We start from the raw sequence: 17,116 nt of genomic DNA on the forward strand, positions 1-17,116 counted from the left end.
CCTCTCTTAAAGGCAAATGTAGTAATAGAGTAATGAGCGAGCACTCATACACTTGGCAACCAAATTGACATGTGCAGAAAATATTTATTATATCCCCATAAAATACAAGTAATAAAATTTATAAGAACAATGTAGCAATAATATACAACATTACAATCACATATATTGTGGTAGATATGATCAACACTATATTCATATGACTCAATAGTGTCGATAAATTCAATAATATATATCACACCAAGAAACTTCAAGTATATGCTGTTATTTGGGAAAGAGGGGGTATTATCTTCTAGCGCTCTATCCCAATTTGCGAAACTGAATGTCACTGAAAATGTTGTAGGTGTATTCACTGGGAGCGCAATATGTTCATAAAGTGTCCACAGGAATCCTGATAATGTGAAAAGTCTCTTATAGCATATCCTTTTAAGCTCGATATGAGCTTTGGATTGGAGAAAACTTTAAATCGATGTTTGGCTTACCGTCTAGCGTCTGCTGTCTCCCTATTGCTTCAATGGAGCTTTAAATATTTGCCGGCTTATTCAGTCGCTCCATACAGCAAGCTGGTTTAAATTTCGCAGGAGTTCCAAAGATCGCAGGAGTTGCCACTCTGTTCCGCAATTTCCTTTGGTGCAGCTTTCGACGATAAGAATAGTTAATCCTTTACTGTAGAGATTTTCTTCTGTATGGCCATACAATATTATCGGAGGCTTTTCAATGCAGGTACATCACTTGTTTCACCATACGCGTTACGGGTAGATTCACTCTCCCTTCCTCAGTGGTCAAGTGTCTGCCTGCTCTGCCTCCATTTTTATCCATTCCTTTGATTGCTTCCCAAATCTCGGACACCTGTTGTTCATGCTACTCCCAGTTTGCAAGGGAATCCTCCCACATAATCAAGGGATAATTCTATACAGCCTTGATTTTTTTAAAAATAAATAATTTTTTTTTTTTCCCCCTCTTGCAGTTTCCATGCGTTTTTTATGCGTTTTTTTGGGGACACATGCGTTTTTTGGCCCAGATGTCCCAATTGGTGTGATATATCATTATGTGAAATATAAACTTGATATCTGATTGCCAACACTTATAAAATGACTTTTTATAATAAAATATTATTAAACAAATTTTCAAGATTAAAATATCAATATAAGAATATAAAACAATAAATAATAAATGTGAGGAATCTTGAAAGTTTCATAGGAATCCTAGAGTTTGATACAATTATTCGGATATTTTCTGCACATGTCAATTTGGTTGCCAAGTGTATGAGTGCTCGCTCATTACTCTATTACTACAAGGTGCTGATAGCATTCTTTAGAAATGTTGGCCCATATTGATAGGATAGCATCTTGCAGTTGATGGAGATTTGAGGGATGCACATCCAGGGCACGAAGCTCCCGTTCCACCACATCCCAAAGATGCTCTATTGGGTTGAGATCTGGTGACTGTGGGGGCCATTTTAGTACAGTGAACTCATTGTCATGTTCAAGAAACCAATTTGAAATGATTAGAGCTTTGTGACATGGTGCATTATCCTGCTGGAAGTAGCCATCAGAGGATGGATACATGTTCTCATTCTGTTTACGGCAAATTCGGACTCTACCATTTGAATGTCTCAACAGAAATCGAGACTCATCAGAGCAGGCAACATTTTTCCAGTCTTCAACAGTCCAATTTTGGTGAGCTCGTGCAAATTGTAGCCTCTTTTTCCTATTTGTAGTGGAGATGAGTGGTACCCGGTGGGGTCTTCTGCTGTTGTAGACCATCCGCCTCAAGGTTGTGCGTGTTGTGGCTTCGCAAATGCTTTGCTGCATACCTCGGTTGTAACGAGTGGTTATTTCAGTCAACGTTGCTCTTCTATCAGCTTAAATCAGTCGGCCCATTCTCCTTTGACCTCTAGCATCCACAAGGCATTTTTGCCCACAGGACTGCCGCATACTGGTTGTTTTTCCCTTTTCACACCATTCTTTGTAAACCCTAGAAATGGTTGTGCGTGAAAATCCCAGTAACTGAGCAGATTGTGAAATACTCAGACCGGCCTGTCTGGCACCAACAACCATGCCACGCTCAAAATTGCTTAAATCACCTTTCTTTCCCATTCTGACATTCAGTTTGGAGTTCAGGAGATTGTCTTGACCAGGACCACACCCCTAAATGCATTGAAGCAACTGCCATGTGATTTGTTGACTAGATAATTGCATTAATGAGAAATAGAACAGGTGTTCCTAATAATTCTTTAGGTGAGTGTATATGTCCTGCACAACCAATTAATGACTGACCGTCTTTTGTCGTCAATGCTTTAGAGGCACCGCAGCAGGATGAAAGAGGATTGTCCCCTCTGATTGGGTCCCAGTGAACTGATTGCAGGCGGGATAAGTCCTCTGCAGTTAACTCTGGGAACCTAGAAAGGACCCCAGGACTGTAAGTTCAGTAATCCTGCTGTTGGGGCACATTAGCCTGTACCACAGAGATACAGAGCATAATGTATTAGCACACAGGTGTATGCTAATACATTATAAATATAAAGTAATTTTGTAAGACAGTAATTTCTTTAAAAGTAGCTATCCTGGAATGTTTAAAATGGCAGCCAGGAACCTGTCCTAGAATTTGACTACATTGCTCTACAATAGATGATATAATGATATGATCCTGCCCATGATATGCCCCTGCCCATGATATGCCATTATGGCTGAGCAGCCTGAAAAACTCACCAATATGTAGTATATGCAAGTAGCCGAGAAAAGTGTGTAGTGAGGCCCCACCCCCTCAATCCCCAGGCAGCTCTGCAAGTGGTGGCAATTTGGCAACCAGTCCTGCTCACATTCTTGGACAGGATGCTGGCAGCCATTTTAAATCATTTCTCACAATCAGAATCAGCTTTATTCGCCAAACACGACACAGTCGATCGTGCTCGGAATTGGGTTTGGCACAGGTACAGGCATAGTACAAGGGGGGGGGGGGAGGTTCTGCGATGGGCACAGCAGGGGGCGAGGGATTATGAGCGGGTGATGGGACGTGGTGAGTTCAGCAGTCTGACGGCCGTTAGGAAGAAAGTGTTCAGCCTCCTCGATGTCCTGGCAGGGATGGCCTGATACCTGCGGCTGGACTTTAGACGTCTGAAGAGATGATGGCCCGGATTGGAGTGGTCATTGGATATTTTCAGAGCCCTGGAGCGCAGTCTGTCAGGGAAGATAGAGTCAAGGGGTGGTAGTGGCAGTCGGGTAGTTCTCTCCGCCGAGCTGATGACCCTTTGTAGTTTGCGCTTGTCCCTGGCTGATGAGCCGGCATACCAAACCAGAAGAGAGGAGCACAGTACCGACTCGATGGTGCAGGAGTAGAAGGACTTCAGTAGGTCCTGTGCCATTCCAAACTTCTTCAGTTGTCGAAGGAAGTAGAGCCGCTGGTGAGCCTTCTTTATGATGGACGAAATGTTGGGACGCCAGGATAGGTCCTCAGAGATTGTCGTGCCTAGGAGGCGGGAGCTGGGTACCCTTGCGACTTCAGATCCGTCAATGTAGGTCCGGGGGGGGGGGGAACTACCCTTTTCTTCCTGAAGTCGATGACCAGCTCGACCGTCTTTGTGGTGTTTAGAACCAGATTGTGCATGCCACACCAGTTGCTGACCCTGTAGATTTCCTTATGGTAGGCCTGCTCATCGTCGTCGCTAATCAGGCCCACGAGTGTGGTGTAATCTGCAAACTTGATGACTTTAACTGAGGCCTCCTCCGATTTGCACTCATTCGTGTACAGAGAGAACAGGAACAGCAATAGTACACATCCCTGAGGGGCGCCAGTGTTGGTGACCCTCGGTTTGGAGGACAGATTGCCTAATCTGACGACCTGGGACCTGTTAGTGAGGAAGTCCATGATCCAGTGTCGTAGTGTAGGGTGGACATCAAGCGCTGTGAGGTTCCTCAGCAGGATGCTGGGGGAGATGGTATTAAAAGCTGAGCTGAAGTCTAGGAGGATTCTCGCGTATGTGTTGGGTTTGTTAAGGTGTTCAGTGACGTACTCTAGACACATGTTAATCGCATCATCAGTGGATCTGTTTGCCCTGTAGGCGAATTGCAGAGGGTCCAGCCGGTCCAGAGTGGCGGGCTTCAGGATGGAGAGGACCACCTTCTCTAGGGTCTTCATGACCACCGAAGTCAGAGCCACGGGCCGGAAGTTGTTTAGATCAGAAACGCCCTGTTTCTTCGGCACGGGGATGATAGTTGAGTTCAAGATAATGTGGCAGCAGGGACTGGTGTGCCCACTCTGGGGGACATTGGCCGAGTTGCACCCACCTCAGTCGAGGTCTCGAATCTGCAGTAGAACCTGCCTAGCTCCTCTGCCAGTGCCTGACAGGGGGTAGTGAGCGCTGGGGGGGGGGGGGGGGGGGGGGGTTGTAGTTAGTCGCGGACCTGAGGTCCTTCCAGACCACCCTCCGGTCGTTCTGGCGAACGCCTTTAAAAGGATTTTTAAAAATTGTAACAACATTTTTAATTTTGCACCTGAATTCCCTTTATACATAGTTTGGAGGTGCTGGTCTAACTCTCCTTTGCCTTATACATTTGGGGGAGTGGCTTCCCCTATTTAGATCGTGCACTCCTGCTAATCAGCCTGGTGCTTTTAATCAGAGTATCCAATAGCTGTATTGTACATTGTCTGGCATATTCTTGATCAAAAATATGTGCAAAGAGTTTCTAATTTTCATATAGAAAGTATAGCAGTAATGCAGTTTAAATTTTTTCATGTTTTTAACCCCTTCCCGGCACATGTCGTACTATTACGTCATGGAAGCCACTGCGTTTCCTGCAATTTTACGTAATAGTACGTCATGGTGATAAGGGAAAATAATAGCATTCTGAATACAGAATGCATAGTAAAACATCGCTGGAGGGGTTAAAAAACAAACAAACATTTTTTAACTCACCTTAGTCCACTTGATCGCGTAGCCCGGCATCTCCTTCTGTCTTCATCTGATCTCTGTGCAGAAACAGGACCTGTGGTGACGTCATTCCGGTCATCACATGATCCATCACCATGGTAAAAGATCATGTGATGACCGAAGTGACATCACCACAGGTCCTATTGCTGCACAGAGATCAGATGAAGACAGAAGGAGATGCCAGGCTACGCAATTTAAAGGTGAGTTAAATTATTTTTTATATTTTTTTAACCCCTCCAGCGATGTTTTACTATGCATTCTGTATTCAGAATGCTATTATTTTCCCTTATAACCATGTTATAATGGAAAATAATAATGATCAGGTCTCCATCCCGATCGTCTCCTAGCAACCGTGCGTGAAAATCGCACCGCATTCGCACTTGCTTGCGGATGCTTGCGATTTTCACGCAACCCCATTCACTTCTATGGGGCCTGATATATAGAACATGCTAGAATATAGAACATGCTGCGATTTTCACGCAACGCACAAGTGATGCGTGAAAATCACCGCTCATGTGAACAGCCCCATAGAAATGAATGGGTCGGTATTCAGTGCGGGTGCAATGCGTTCAACTCACGTATCGCATCCGCGCGGAATACTCGCCCGTGTGAAAGGGGCCTAAGACTATGGATACACAAACATTATTATTTCGGTTTCAAAAATGCTATTATTGTGTAAAACTTAAATAAATAAGAAAAAGTAGACATATTTGGTATTGCCACGTCCGTAAAGATCTGCTCTATAAAAAATTCACATGACCTAATCGCTCAGGTAAACGCTGTAAAAATAAATAAATAAAAACTGTGCCAAAACAACTAATTTTTTTGGTCACCTTGCCCCAGAAAGTATAATAATGAATGATCAAAAAATCATATATACCCAAAAATAGAACCAATAAAAACGTCAACTCTTCCTGCAATAAACTAGCCCCTGCACAAGATGATCGGCAGAAAAATAAATAAATAGGGCGTTCAGAAAATGGAGATACAAAAACATAATTTTTGTTTTCAAAAATGCTTTATTATGTAAAACTGAAACAAACAGAAAGTAGACATATTTGATATCATTGCGTCCGTAACAACCTGCTCTATAAAAATAGTGCATGATCTAACCCAGGCATGCTCAACCTGCGGCCCTCCAGCTGTTGTAAAACTACAACTCCCACGATGCCCTGCTGTAGGCTGATAGCTGTAGGCTGTTCGGGCATGCTGGGAGTTGTAGTTTTGCAACAGCTGGAAGGCCGCAGGCAGAGCATGCCGGATCTAACCTGTCAGGTGAATGTTGTTAAAAAAAAAAAAACCTGTGCCAAAACATCAATGTTTTGTTTACCTTGCCTCATAAAAAACTTAATATAAAAGCAATAAAAAATTATATGTACCCCAAAATAATACCAATAAAACTGGCTCCTTATCCCCTAGTTTCCAAAATGGGGTCACTTTTTTGAGTTTATACTGTAGTGGTGCCTCAGGGGGGCTTCAAATGGGACATGGCATCTAAAAACCAGTTCAGCTAAATCTGCCTTCCAAAAACCATATGGCGTTCCTTTCCTTTCGCGCCCTGCCGTGTGGCCATACAGCAGTTTACGACCACATGTGGGGTGTTTCTGTAAACCACAGAATCAGGGTAATAAATATTGAGTTTTGTTTGGCTGTTAACCCTTGCTTTGCTACTGGAAAAAATGGATTAAAATGTAAAATCTGCCAAAAAAGTGAAATTATGAAATTTCATCTCCATTTTCCATTAATTCTTGTGGAACACCTAAAGGGTAACAAAGTTTGTAAAATCAGTTTTGAATACCTTGAGGGGTGTAGTTTCTAAAATGGGGTCATTTTTGGATGGTTTCTATTATGTAAGCCCCACAAAGTGATTTCAGACCTGAACTGGTTCTGAAAAAGTGGGTTTTGGAAATTTTTGGAATAATTTCAAGATTTGCTTCTAAACTTCTAAGCCTTCTAACGTCCCCAAAAAAATAAAATGTAATTTTCAAAATGATCCAAACATGAAGTAGACATCTTGGAAATGTAAAGTAATAACTATTATATGAGGTATCACTATCTATTCTAAAAGTAGAGAAATTAAAATTAGAAAATTTGGGAATTTTTCAAAATTTTTGGTAAATTTGGGATTTTTTCACAAATAAAGGTGAAATATATTGACTCAAATTTATGACTATCATGAAGTACAATGTCTCAGAATGGCTTGGATAAGTAAAAGTGTTCCAAAGCCATTACCACATAAAGTGACGTCAGATTTGCAAAAAATGGCCTGGGCAGAAGAGCGAAAACTGGCCCGGGGTAGAAGGGGCTAATGTTTGCATCTGTCTTTGTGCATAAAGCAGTGTGCTGCCACTTTTATTCCTTGTTTGCTTTTACATTGCAGCCATGGTAGGGTGCACCTGAATTCCCTTTATACATAGTTTGGAGAGGCTGGTCTAACTCTCATTTGCATTTTGCCTAGGCCTTATACAGCCATGTCAAAGAAGAAAAAAAAGTTATGCCTGCTAAAGGATTTTTCTGACTATAAGACACTTCATTCCTCTTGAGGAAAAATGGCAAACAGCCAGCTGAGTAACGTTCACAAAGTGGTTTTATTGAGACTGCATTCACACTAATATACAGAACTGAATATTGATCCAGTATGTTAATATCTGTCCATGTTGTTTCCCATTAGTTGATACATGTGGAACTACAGGAGTGTAAAAAGACAGATATGTGAACAGCTCAATGGAATGCCACTGGCTGCGCATTCATGAACTGTTTATGGATGCTGAGAATGCAAGTGTGAAGGAGGCCTATGTAGAGGAGAAAGAGTTTCAGTACCGGTTTCACCATAGCAAAGTTTTTCCCAGCCCCATTCATGTGCTTCCAACAACCGGAAATCATTTTACATATATGTATTTTATATGCTATTAACTTAAAAACTGTAAATGCAATACACAAGAATGAAAGAATGCAAACATTATCAAATAATCTTTATTTCACCATCTATATTCCTTTAGAGTAGTCAACAGAGTGGTGATACTTATAAATCATTGGCTTTTAGGCATTTACAAGATCCATAAAAATCCACTGTGCATAGACTGTAACTACAGCATCCATCTCAATAGCCGCTTCTCAGAAAACCTGTTAATGTCTCCCTGTCCTTCAATAACAGAAGTGGCAGCAGTAGAAAGGGAAACCCTTTGGAAATCTCTGTCCTTCATAAATTACAAAAGCACAGCGAACTGATGACAACACCTGCGTGTAGAAAGATGTCAGCTATGCTAAGAGTATGTGACAGAGGGCTCATTGAACTGGAATATTTCCTCATCGAAAAGGTCTTCTGGCAGCTCTTCATCTCCATCAGCAAAATATGTAGGGAATGGAAGATTTTCAAAGCCTTTTTGTTTCACTGCAAGTTTCGTGTCCGTGACCTAGAAAACAGAAGTATTAACATAGTAACATGGTATATAAGGCCGAAAAAAGACATTTGTCCATCCAGTTAGGACTGTTATCCTGCAAGTTGATCCAGAGGAAGGCAAAAAAAAAAAAAACTGAGGTAGAAGCCAATTTTTCCCACTTAAAAGGAACAAAAAATGTCTTCCTGACTCCAATCAGAATAACTCCCTGGATCAACGACCCCTCTCTAGCAGCTATAGCCTGTAATATTATTACACTCCAGAAATACATCCAGACCCTTCTTGAATTCCTTTATTGTACTCACCATCACCACCTCCTCAGGCAGAGAGTTCCATAGTCTCACTGCTCTTACCGTAATGAATTCTCTTCTACGTTTGTGTACAAACCTTCTTTCCTCCAGACGCAGAGGATATCACCTTGTCACAGTCACAGTCCTGGGGATAAATAGATGATGGGAGAGATCTCTGTACTGACCCCTGATATATTTAGACATAGTTATTAGATCTCCCCTCAGTCGTCTTTTTTCGAAAATGAATAACCCTAATTTTGATAATCTTTCAGGGTACTGTAGTCCCCCCATTCCAGTTATTACTTTAGTTGCCCTCCTCTGTACCCTCTCCAGCTCTGCTATGTCTTCCTTGTTCACAGGAGCCCAGAACTGTACACAGTACTCCATGTGTGGTCTGACTAGTGATTTGTAAAGTGGTACGACTATGTTCTCATCATGAGCATCTATACCCTTTTTGATGCAACCCATTATCTTATTGGCCTTGGCAGCAGCTGCCTGACACTGTTTTTTACAGCTTAGTTTGCTGTTCACTAAAATACCTAGGTCCTTTTCCATGTTAGTGTTACCCAGTGTTTTACCATTTAGTATGTACTGGTGACTTGCATTATTCCTTCCCATGTGCATAACCTTACATTTGTCAGTGTTAAACCTCATCTGCCACTTCTCTGCCCAAGCCTCCAATCTATCCAGATCCCTCTGTAGCAGTATACTATCCTCTTCCCTGTCAATTACTTTACACAGTTTAGTGTAATCTGCAAAAACTTATATTTTACTGTGCAAGCCTTCTACAAGATCATTAATAAATATATTGAATAGAATAGGGCCCCAATACTGACCCCTGAGGTACTACACTAGTGACAGTGACCCAATCTGAGCCAGTTACTTACCCACATGCAGACATTTTCTCCCAGTCCAAGCATTCTCATTTTATATACTAACCTTTTATGTGGTACAGTGTCAAATGCTTTGGAGAAGTCCAGATATACGACATCCATTAATTCCCCGCTGTCAAGTCTAGAACTTACCTCCTCATACAAACTGATTAAATTAGTTTGACATGACCGATTCCTCATAAAGCCATGCTGATATGGCGTTATTTGCTTATTTTCATTGAGGTACTCCAAGATAGGATCTCTTAGAAAACCTTCAAACAGTTTACCCACGACAGATGTTAAACTTACCGGCCTACAGTTTCCAGGCTCTGTTTTTGGACCCTTTTTGAATATTGGCACCACATTTGCTATGTGCCAATCCTGTGGAACACTCCCCGTCAGTATAGTCTCCTTAAATATCAGAAATAAGGGGGTCTGTCTATGACATTACTTAATTCTCTTAGGATACGGGGGTGTATGCCATCTGGTTTTGGAGATTTGTCTATTTTAATCTTTTTAAGACGCCGCTGTACTTCTTCCTGGGTCAGACAGGGCAGTTTATTTTCTTCAGAAAAAAATATATTTAATAACTTTGCTTTCTCCTCATAGCTCTCTGCAATGCCCCCCCCCCCCCCCACCTCATTACTCTGTAAAGGGCAGACACCTTCAAATTTATACTTTTTACCATTATATAATTGAAAAACATTTTAGGGTTAGTTTTGCTCTCTTTGGCAATTAATCTCTCGGTCTCTAGTTTGGCTGCTTTTATTTGTTTTTTTACATATTGTATTTTTTCCTTATAGTTTTTCAGTGCTTCCTCGCTACCCTCCTGTTTTAGTGATTTAAATGCTTTCTTTTTGTCAGTTATTGTTTTCTTTACATTTCTATTTATCCACATTGTTTTTTTCTTGTTCCTTAACCTTTTATTCCCATAAGGTATGTACCTCTCACAATTCGATTTTAGGATACATTTAAAAATATCCCATTTTGTGGTGGTATTTTAATTTTTTAGGACTTTGTATAAGTTAGTTAGGCCTATGGCCTCTCTTAGATGGCTAAATTTAGCTTTATTGAAGTTTGGTATTTTTGTTTCTCCCTGAAGAAACACTCTTTTGAATGATAATTGGAAGGTTATTACTATATGGTACTATTTTCCAGGTGTCCCTCGACCTGCACATCCGTTGTTCTGTCAGGTCTATTGGTTAATACTAAGTCCAGTATGGCCATCCGTCTAGTCGGGGCCTGAACGAGTTGGGAAAGATAGTTGTCTTTGGTTATTGCCAAGAACCTGTTTCCTTTAGGAGATGTACAAGTTTCAGTTTCCCAGTCTATATCTGCGTAGTTGAAGTCCCCCATAATAACCACCTTATTATGATTTGCCGCCTCGTCTATCTCGTTTAGTAGCAGATTTTCTGTAGACTCTGGTATATTAGGTGGTTTATAATAAACTCCTATTAGTAATTTATTATTGTTTTTGCTTCCATGTATTTCTACCCACAGTGACTACACATGTTCATGTCCCTCACTTATATCTTCCCGGAGTGTGGGCTTTAGACAGGACTTTACATAAAGGCAGACCCCTCTCCCTCTCTGGTTTTGGCGAGGCTTTCTAAACAGACTGTAACCCTGTTCCAGTTCCCCAGTTTTATTAGTCAGGCTTCTGGCATTAGTATACAGAAAATTAAGAGGTTTATGTATATTTTGTACCCTATACTTTTCCTTCTCAGCTGTTCTAGTCCCTCCTTCCATTTCTCCCCCAGTCCCATTACCTTGCCCCGGTCTCTATCTGCACTATCTTCCCATCCTATAACATAATTACCCTCCCCCCAAGTCCCTAGTTTAAACACTCCTCCAACCTTCTAGCCAGCTTCTCCCCCAAACACAGCTGCCCCTTCCCCATTGAGGTGCAGCCCATCCCTACGATAAGAGAGGTCGGCCCAGAGTGAAAATATATTTTTATTGGTGCATGGCTCTTCCTGTAATCTCCTAGACTATGACAATATGGCTATTACTGTGGTTATTAGATTAACTGATAGATATGAACTTAAAATCTTGAGTGTCCATAAAACAAGTGAATCATATATGCTCTGGAGTTTAACCCTTTCACTGGCAAAATTAACGCTGGTTGTGGCATTGAAAAGGAGTGACACCTTTGATCGCTTCACAGGAAATCCATCTGCTTGTATGTTTGCAATTATACACTTATTCATGTACCCCTTTAATGTTGCTTAAAGAGGTTGTCCAGTCTCAAAATTTTCTATGTGCTCCTAATGCCCCTCAACATGCATACATATGCCCCCAATACATGTCTATGCTTTCTTTCCCCCTGTCTGGACTTCAGACTATTCTCGCAAATTTGTTTACTTTCCCAGTTTCCTGCTTTGTTGAATAAGTAACTTTATTGATAAAGCCTGGCTGCACTGCAGAGTGATGAGTCACACGCTGGCCCCGCCCCCACTGTTCAGTCTGCAGGAGCTACTCCCACTACAGGTGGCATGATACTACACCCAGACATAAATCCTAAATCATAAATTTCTCACTCAGTGTCAAAATGACATCACTGACACTCCACAGGCTCTTCCCTCACTATCACCAGAGTGCAATAAACAGCTTGAATCAGCAAGCACATCAAATCACATATGTATCTAATCCTATCATATACGATACAGCCTGCTGTGCCTGATATACTGCCTGCTGAGCTGTGTATCTAATCCCATCTTGTACTATACTGCCTGCTGAGCTGTGTATCTGATCCCATCTTGTACTATACTGCCTGCTGAGCTATGTATCTAATCCCATCTTGTACTATACTGCCTGCTAAGCTGTGTATCTAATCCCATCTTGTACTATACTGCCTGCTGAGCTGTGTATCTAATCCCATCTTGTATGATACTGCCTGCTGAAGTGTGTATATAGATCCTTGTGCACATGACTGCATCTGTTTTGCTTTCTGCAAGTTGCAGATCTTCCAAATAAGGATACCATCGTGTGCGATCTGCATTTTTTTCACAGACCAACTGACTTCTATGGGTTCATGGTCTGCATTTTGAGGACTAGAATAGGACATGTTCTATCTTTTGTGGAAGTGGCATACAGATGTGGAAAGCACATGGACCTCATTAGTGTGATTTCCACATCTATATTGCAGTTCTGCAAAACACAGAACATGTCCTATTCTGGTCCTCAAAATGCAGACCTCGAACCTATAAAAGTCAGTGCTGGTCGCACACGGACAGTATCCTCATTTAGCAGATACGCAACTTGCAAACCGCAAAACAAATATGCTTGTGTGCATGTGGCCTAAATCTTTTTTTTGTACTGCCGGCTGAAGTGTTTATCTTGGCCTACCATGTCTGATACACGTGTGATACGGCCATGATCAGCCCGGGAAAAACGGTCCGTGTGCAGGCCGCATCTCCCAGGCCGACTGCACTCTCCTGACCCAAACTGACTGTATCACAGTACTGTTTGATACTGCCAGTCTCTTATCTGATCGGGGGGTATGTACACACGATGATCAGATAAAGACTGGTTGTATCATACAATCAGTGCGGGTTAGGGAAGCCGCGGTCGGCCTGAAAAAATGTGGTCAACATATGAACCATGATTCCTGGGCCAATCATAGTTTGCATACTGAGCCCCCAAAACAGTGACATCCACAGGGCCCCATAAAATTGACATCCACAGCGCCCCCCATAACGGAGACAGCCACAGGTCCCCAACACAACAGTGACAATCACAGTGCTCCCATAACTGACATCCACAGTTCCCCCAAAGCCATCCATTGCCCCCCCAAGTGCCATCCACAGTGCCCCCAGTGATATACGCAGCATAGCGATCAGCCTCTGTAGCCGATCGCTATGCTGTCACTCATGCGCACCGCTTACATTACACTGTATATGAGTCACTACAGGATTCACAAAGAAACATGTATGCTAAATTGACAGCTGGCAGGGGGCGGTGATGTCTGTCATGACGTGCCGCCTCCTTCTTAGGAGAGGAAAATAAGACAACGGCAAGGAACTGGAAGACGTAGAATCGCTTCAGGAATGGTCACGTGACCATGAAGAGGATGGTGGGAATGCCTAAGCTGCAGAGGTAAGTATTCGTATAATAAACTTCTCTCCACAGGTTATTTGCAAGGAGAAATTTCAAGTAGGGCATGTGCAGCAGAGGTAATCCTGCAGTGAGGCTCACAGTATATTATATGCATATTCTGGAGGAAGCATTTAAACCTAAATTTGAAATAACTCTTTGGGGGACTATCACAGACTGGCGATTTAACGTAAGCCTCGTCATAATTTAGGCTAATTTAGGTGCATACTCCAGCAGTTCATGCGTCCTAACAGAAATCTAGAGCAGCTCAGAGCTGCCATATGGATATAACAGAGTTAAAACTCAAACTATTAACTCTATAGATTTCTGTGTTCATTTACACCAGAAAAGTTAGGGTACTTTCACACTAGCGTTATTCTTTTCCGGCATAGAGTTCCGTCAAAATGGCTCTATGCCGGAAAAGAACTGATCAGGTATATCCCTATGGATTCTGAATGGATAGAAATCCGTTCAGTTTGCCTTTCTTTTAGTCACCGTCAGGCGCATGCTGCGGTATTATGTCCGTCCAAAATTCCTGATCAGACACCGGAATGCCGGCATTAATTCCCATTGACTTGCATTAGTGTCGGATCCGGCATTGCAAAACAACTGAAGGACGGATCAGTGAAAAAGACTGCAAGACGGATCCGTCCATCCGCATGACAAGCGGAGAGACGGATCCGTTCTTGCAATGCATTTGTAGACGGATCCGCACCCGGATCAGTCTACAAATGCTGTCAGTTGTCACACTGATCGGCGGATCCGGCAGGCAGCTACGACGACGGAACTGCCTGTTGGATCACACTAATGCTAGTGTGAAAGTACCCTTACATAAAAGAATGTAAATGTTTCGGGCCCGTTGGCCACTACCCCTTCACGCCATACACCTTGTAAGTGACAAGGCCATTTGTGCCTAGATTTAAACACAAGGTTTGTGAATTTTTTACATTGGAGTGTGGGGGATGGTGGGTGTGATAAGTTCCCCCCTTTGTTGTTAAAAATAATTACAAACTATCTAAGCTAAAAAAAATAAAAAAATAAAAAATTGGCAGTGAATCTCAAAACTCTCAAGACTACGCTGTTTTATTCTAACATACTTCAAAAGATTCAAAATATATGATTTCCCCGCACGCCATACATATTTATTCAGTATTTTATCACATTCTATTCTATAACATATACCCTTCAACTTTAGACATGTTCTCCGACACTGATTTTTATTCAAGGCTACAGCTCTAGGACTACAGAGAAAAGCCGGATTTCTGGAAAATACATTATCTGTATGGCTTGTATGCCTAACTCCTGCTTTGGGAAATCTTGTCAGGCTCAGCATTTCTTTACTGTACTTCAAAGTTCTCTGGTTCCAGATCCACGCCTTGAGGATCATTATTTGTGTTTGTTATTACGTATCTTTAATGTTATTTTATTGTCCATTGTGGTTCTAGAGATTTTATAAAAATCATGCCCCTAAGCGTATGTCACCTCCTACAATCTTGTACAGCGTGGGTGTAAAACATTCTTTCTACCGAACCTATATATTTCTGAGATTTTTTATTGATGACCTATCCTCAGGATAGGCCATCAAGATTAGATCAACGGGGGTCTGACACCCAGCACCCCCGCAGATCAGATGGTTGAAGCGCCACACAACCTTCCCTTCATTATTTACCTGCTTGCCGTCGACATCGCAGCAGTGAGCAGGTGTAATTACAAGCTGTCCCATTCGCTTCAACAGGATGGCTGGTTCCAATACAAGTGTATATGAACGAGCCGACAATCTAATTTATATGAAGAGTTCCTGACACTTCCCCAATAACATCTGGATTGGGAGCATTGAATTTCAAAGTCAGATGCTTTTGTTCTTCCAGGAGCTTTGGCAGGGGCAGAATGGGGACTTACTGGAGGTACTCTGTGGTATTGAGACCTATTGGCAATGCTCCATGGGAAACAAATATGCAAAAAGGTATGTCCTAAGGAAGAGAATCATCTCACTAGCATCACCTCTTGGAAGTGGCCTTCTAAGAGTCAAAATCCAACTTTCCAACAAGCCTTGAGATTTGAAGGAAATATAGCCAAGCCAGCTATCCGTTGGTAGACAGCTGTTGTAGAGGAGCTTGCCTCTCGTCAGTACTAAGTAGAGGTGTCTGGTAGCAGCTTTCTCCTCTCTCCCTACTGAAAACAGTGCATGGGGAAGTTGAGAGAGATACCTGTCGGCCGTACAAATGTTCGACTGGCAGTTACTGAGGGTGGATGGCCACCTTTACAGTAGCCTAAAGAACTGTGATCTGTACATGAACTAATGCAATATACATGCTAATAAACTATGCTTTATTCTGTATACTCTTGACTAATTCAATATGCAAAAGTTGCCCATGCAGCCTTGTGCAAAAGCATTTTGACAATACCGTATGTCAGTGTAGAAGTTGTAACTGGGTTAAACAAGACAAATAACACAAAGAACTCCTGAATATAACCTGTGCAGAGTATGATCACTAACTTTCACACTATAAAAATAAAAGCACAAAGCAACAACATCTCGAACAATCCTGAGAAACCACCTGTTCCGTGTCTCAAAGCAGCCCTCATGCAAATCTACGCAGAATGTGACAGCAAAGGGAAGCCACTTTCCCCAGCTGCCAGAGAACAGCTTGTGCAGTTTGAAATCTATTCACATTTGTCAAGAACCTTTATGTCGGTGTATACTACAGATTTTTTTCTTCTTGTTTGGAAAGTTCAGTTATAGTTCCCTGTAGGTTTAATGCTACTGAAAAATGACATTCGAAAACGCGCTAAGCAGAATAGAGTATTGCAAAGGTAGGAAACCTACAAAAAAATGTGACTGCCAAGTAAATTTAGAAAACTACAAAAATGGATTTACATGGAAATCAGAACCGGATTAGGCCTCGTTCACATTTCTGTGTCAGTGTCTTGTCCGTGAAAAAAAAGCGTAAGTGTTTCATCTGTGAAGCTGTCTGGGAAAATCCGTGGTTGGTCTGTGTGTCCATTTCTAGTCCACCTCTACTCCACTCATTAATCTAACTTAGTAGCACCTGTCTGAGCTCTTTAAAGACCCCTGTCCACCCCACAGTCAGTCAGACGCCAACTACTACCATGGGCAAGACCAAAGAGCTGTCAAAAGACAACAGACAAAATTGTGGACCTCCACAAGGCTGGAAGGGGCTACGGGGCAATTGCCAAGCAGCTTGGTGAAAATAGATCAACTGTTGGAGCAATTGTTAGAAAATGGAAGAGGCTAAAGACGACTGTCAGTTCCCCCGGACTGGGGCTCCATGCAAAATCGCACCTTGTGGGGCATCACTGATGATAAGAAAGGTGAGGAATCAGCCCAGAACTACAAGGGAGGAGCTAGTCAATGACATGAAGAGAGCTGGGAACACAGTTTCAAAGGTCACTGTCGGTATAACACTACGCCGTCATGGTTTCAAATCATGCATTGCACGGAAGGTTCCCCTGCTCAAGTCATCACATGTCCTGGCCCGTCTAAAAGTTTGCCAATGACCATCTAGATGATCC

General features: G+C 42.1%; 1 protein-coding gene across 1 annotated transcript in view; it reads right to left on the reverse strand.

Annotated features, from left to right (window-relative positions):
• Window positions 1-7,882: 7,882 nt before the first annotated feature.
• MRPL3 (mitochondrial ribosomal protein L3) overlaps window positions 7,883-17,116 on the reverse strand; it is a 115,004-nt gene continuing 105,770 nt past the window's right edge. The window contains exon 10 of the mRNA XM_040432837.1: window positions 7,883-8,340. Coding sequence (XP_040288771.1) covers window positions 8,191-8,340 — 150 coding nt within the window. The 3' untranslated portion in view covers window positions 7,883-8,190. The remainder of the gene's footprint in view (window positions 8,341-17,116) is intronic.

This window comes from Bufo bufo, chromosome 5 (assembly GCF_905171765.1).
Source record: "Bufo bufo chromosome 5, aBufBuf1.1, whole genome shotgun sequence".
Classification (NCBI taxonomy): domain Eukaryota; kingdom Metazoa; phylum Chordata; class Amphibia; order Anura; family Bufonidae; genus Bufo; species Bufo bufo.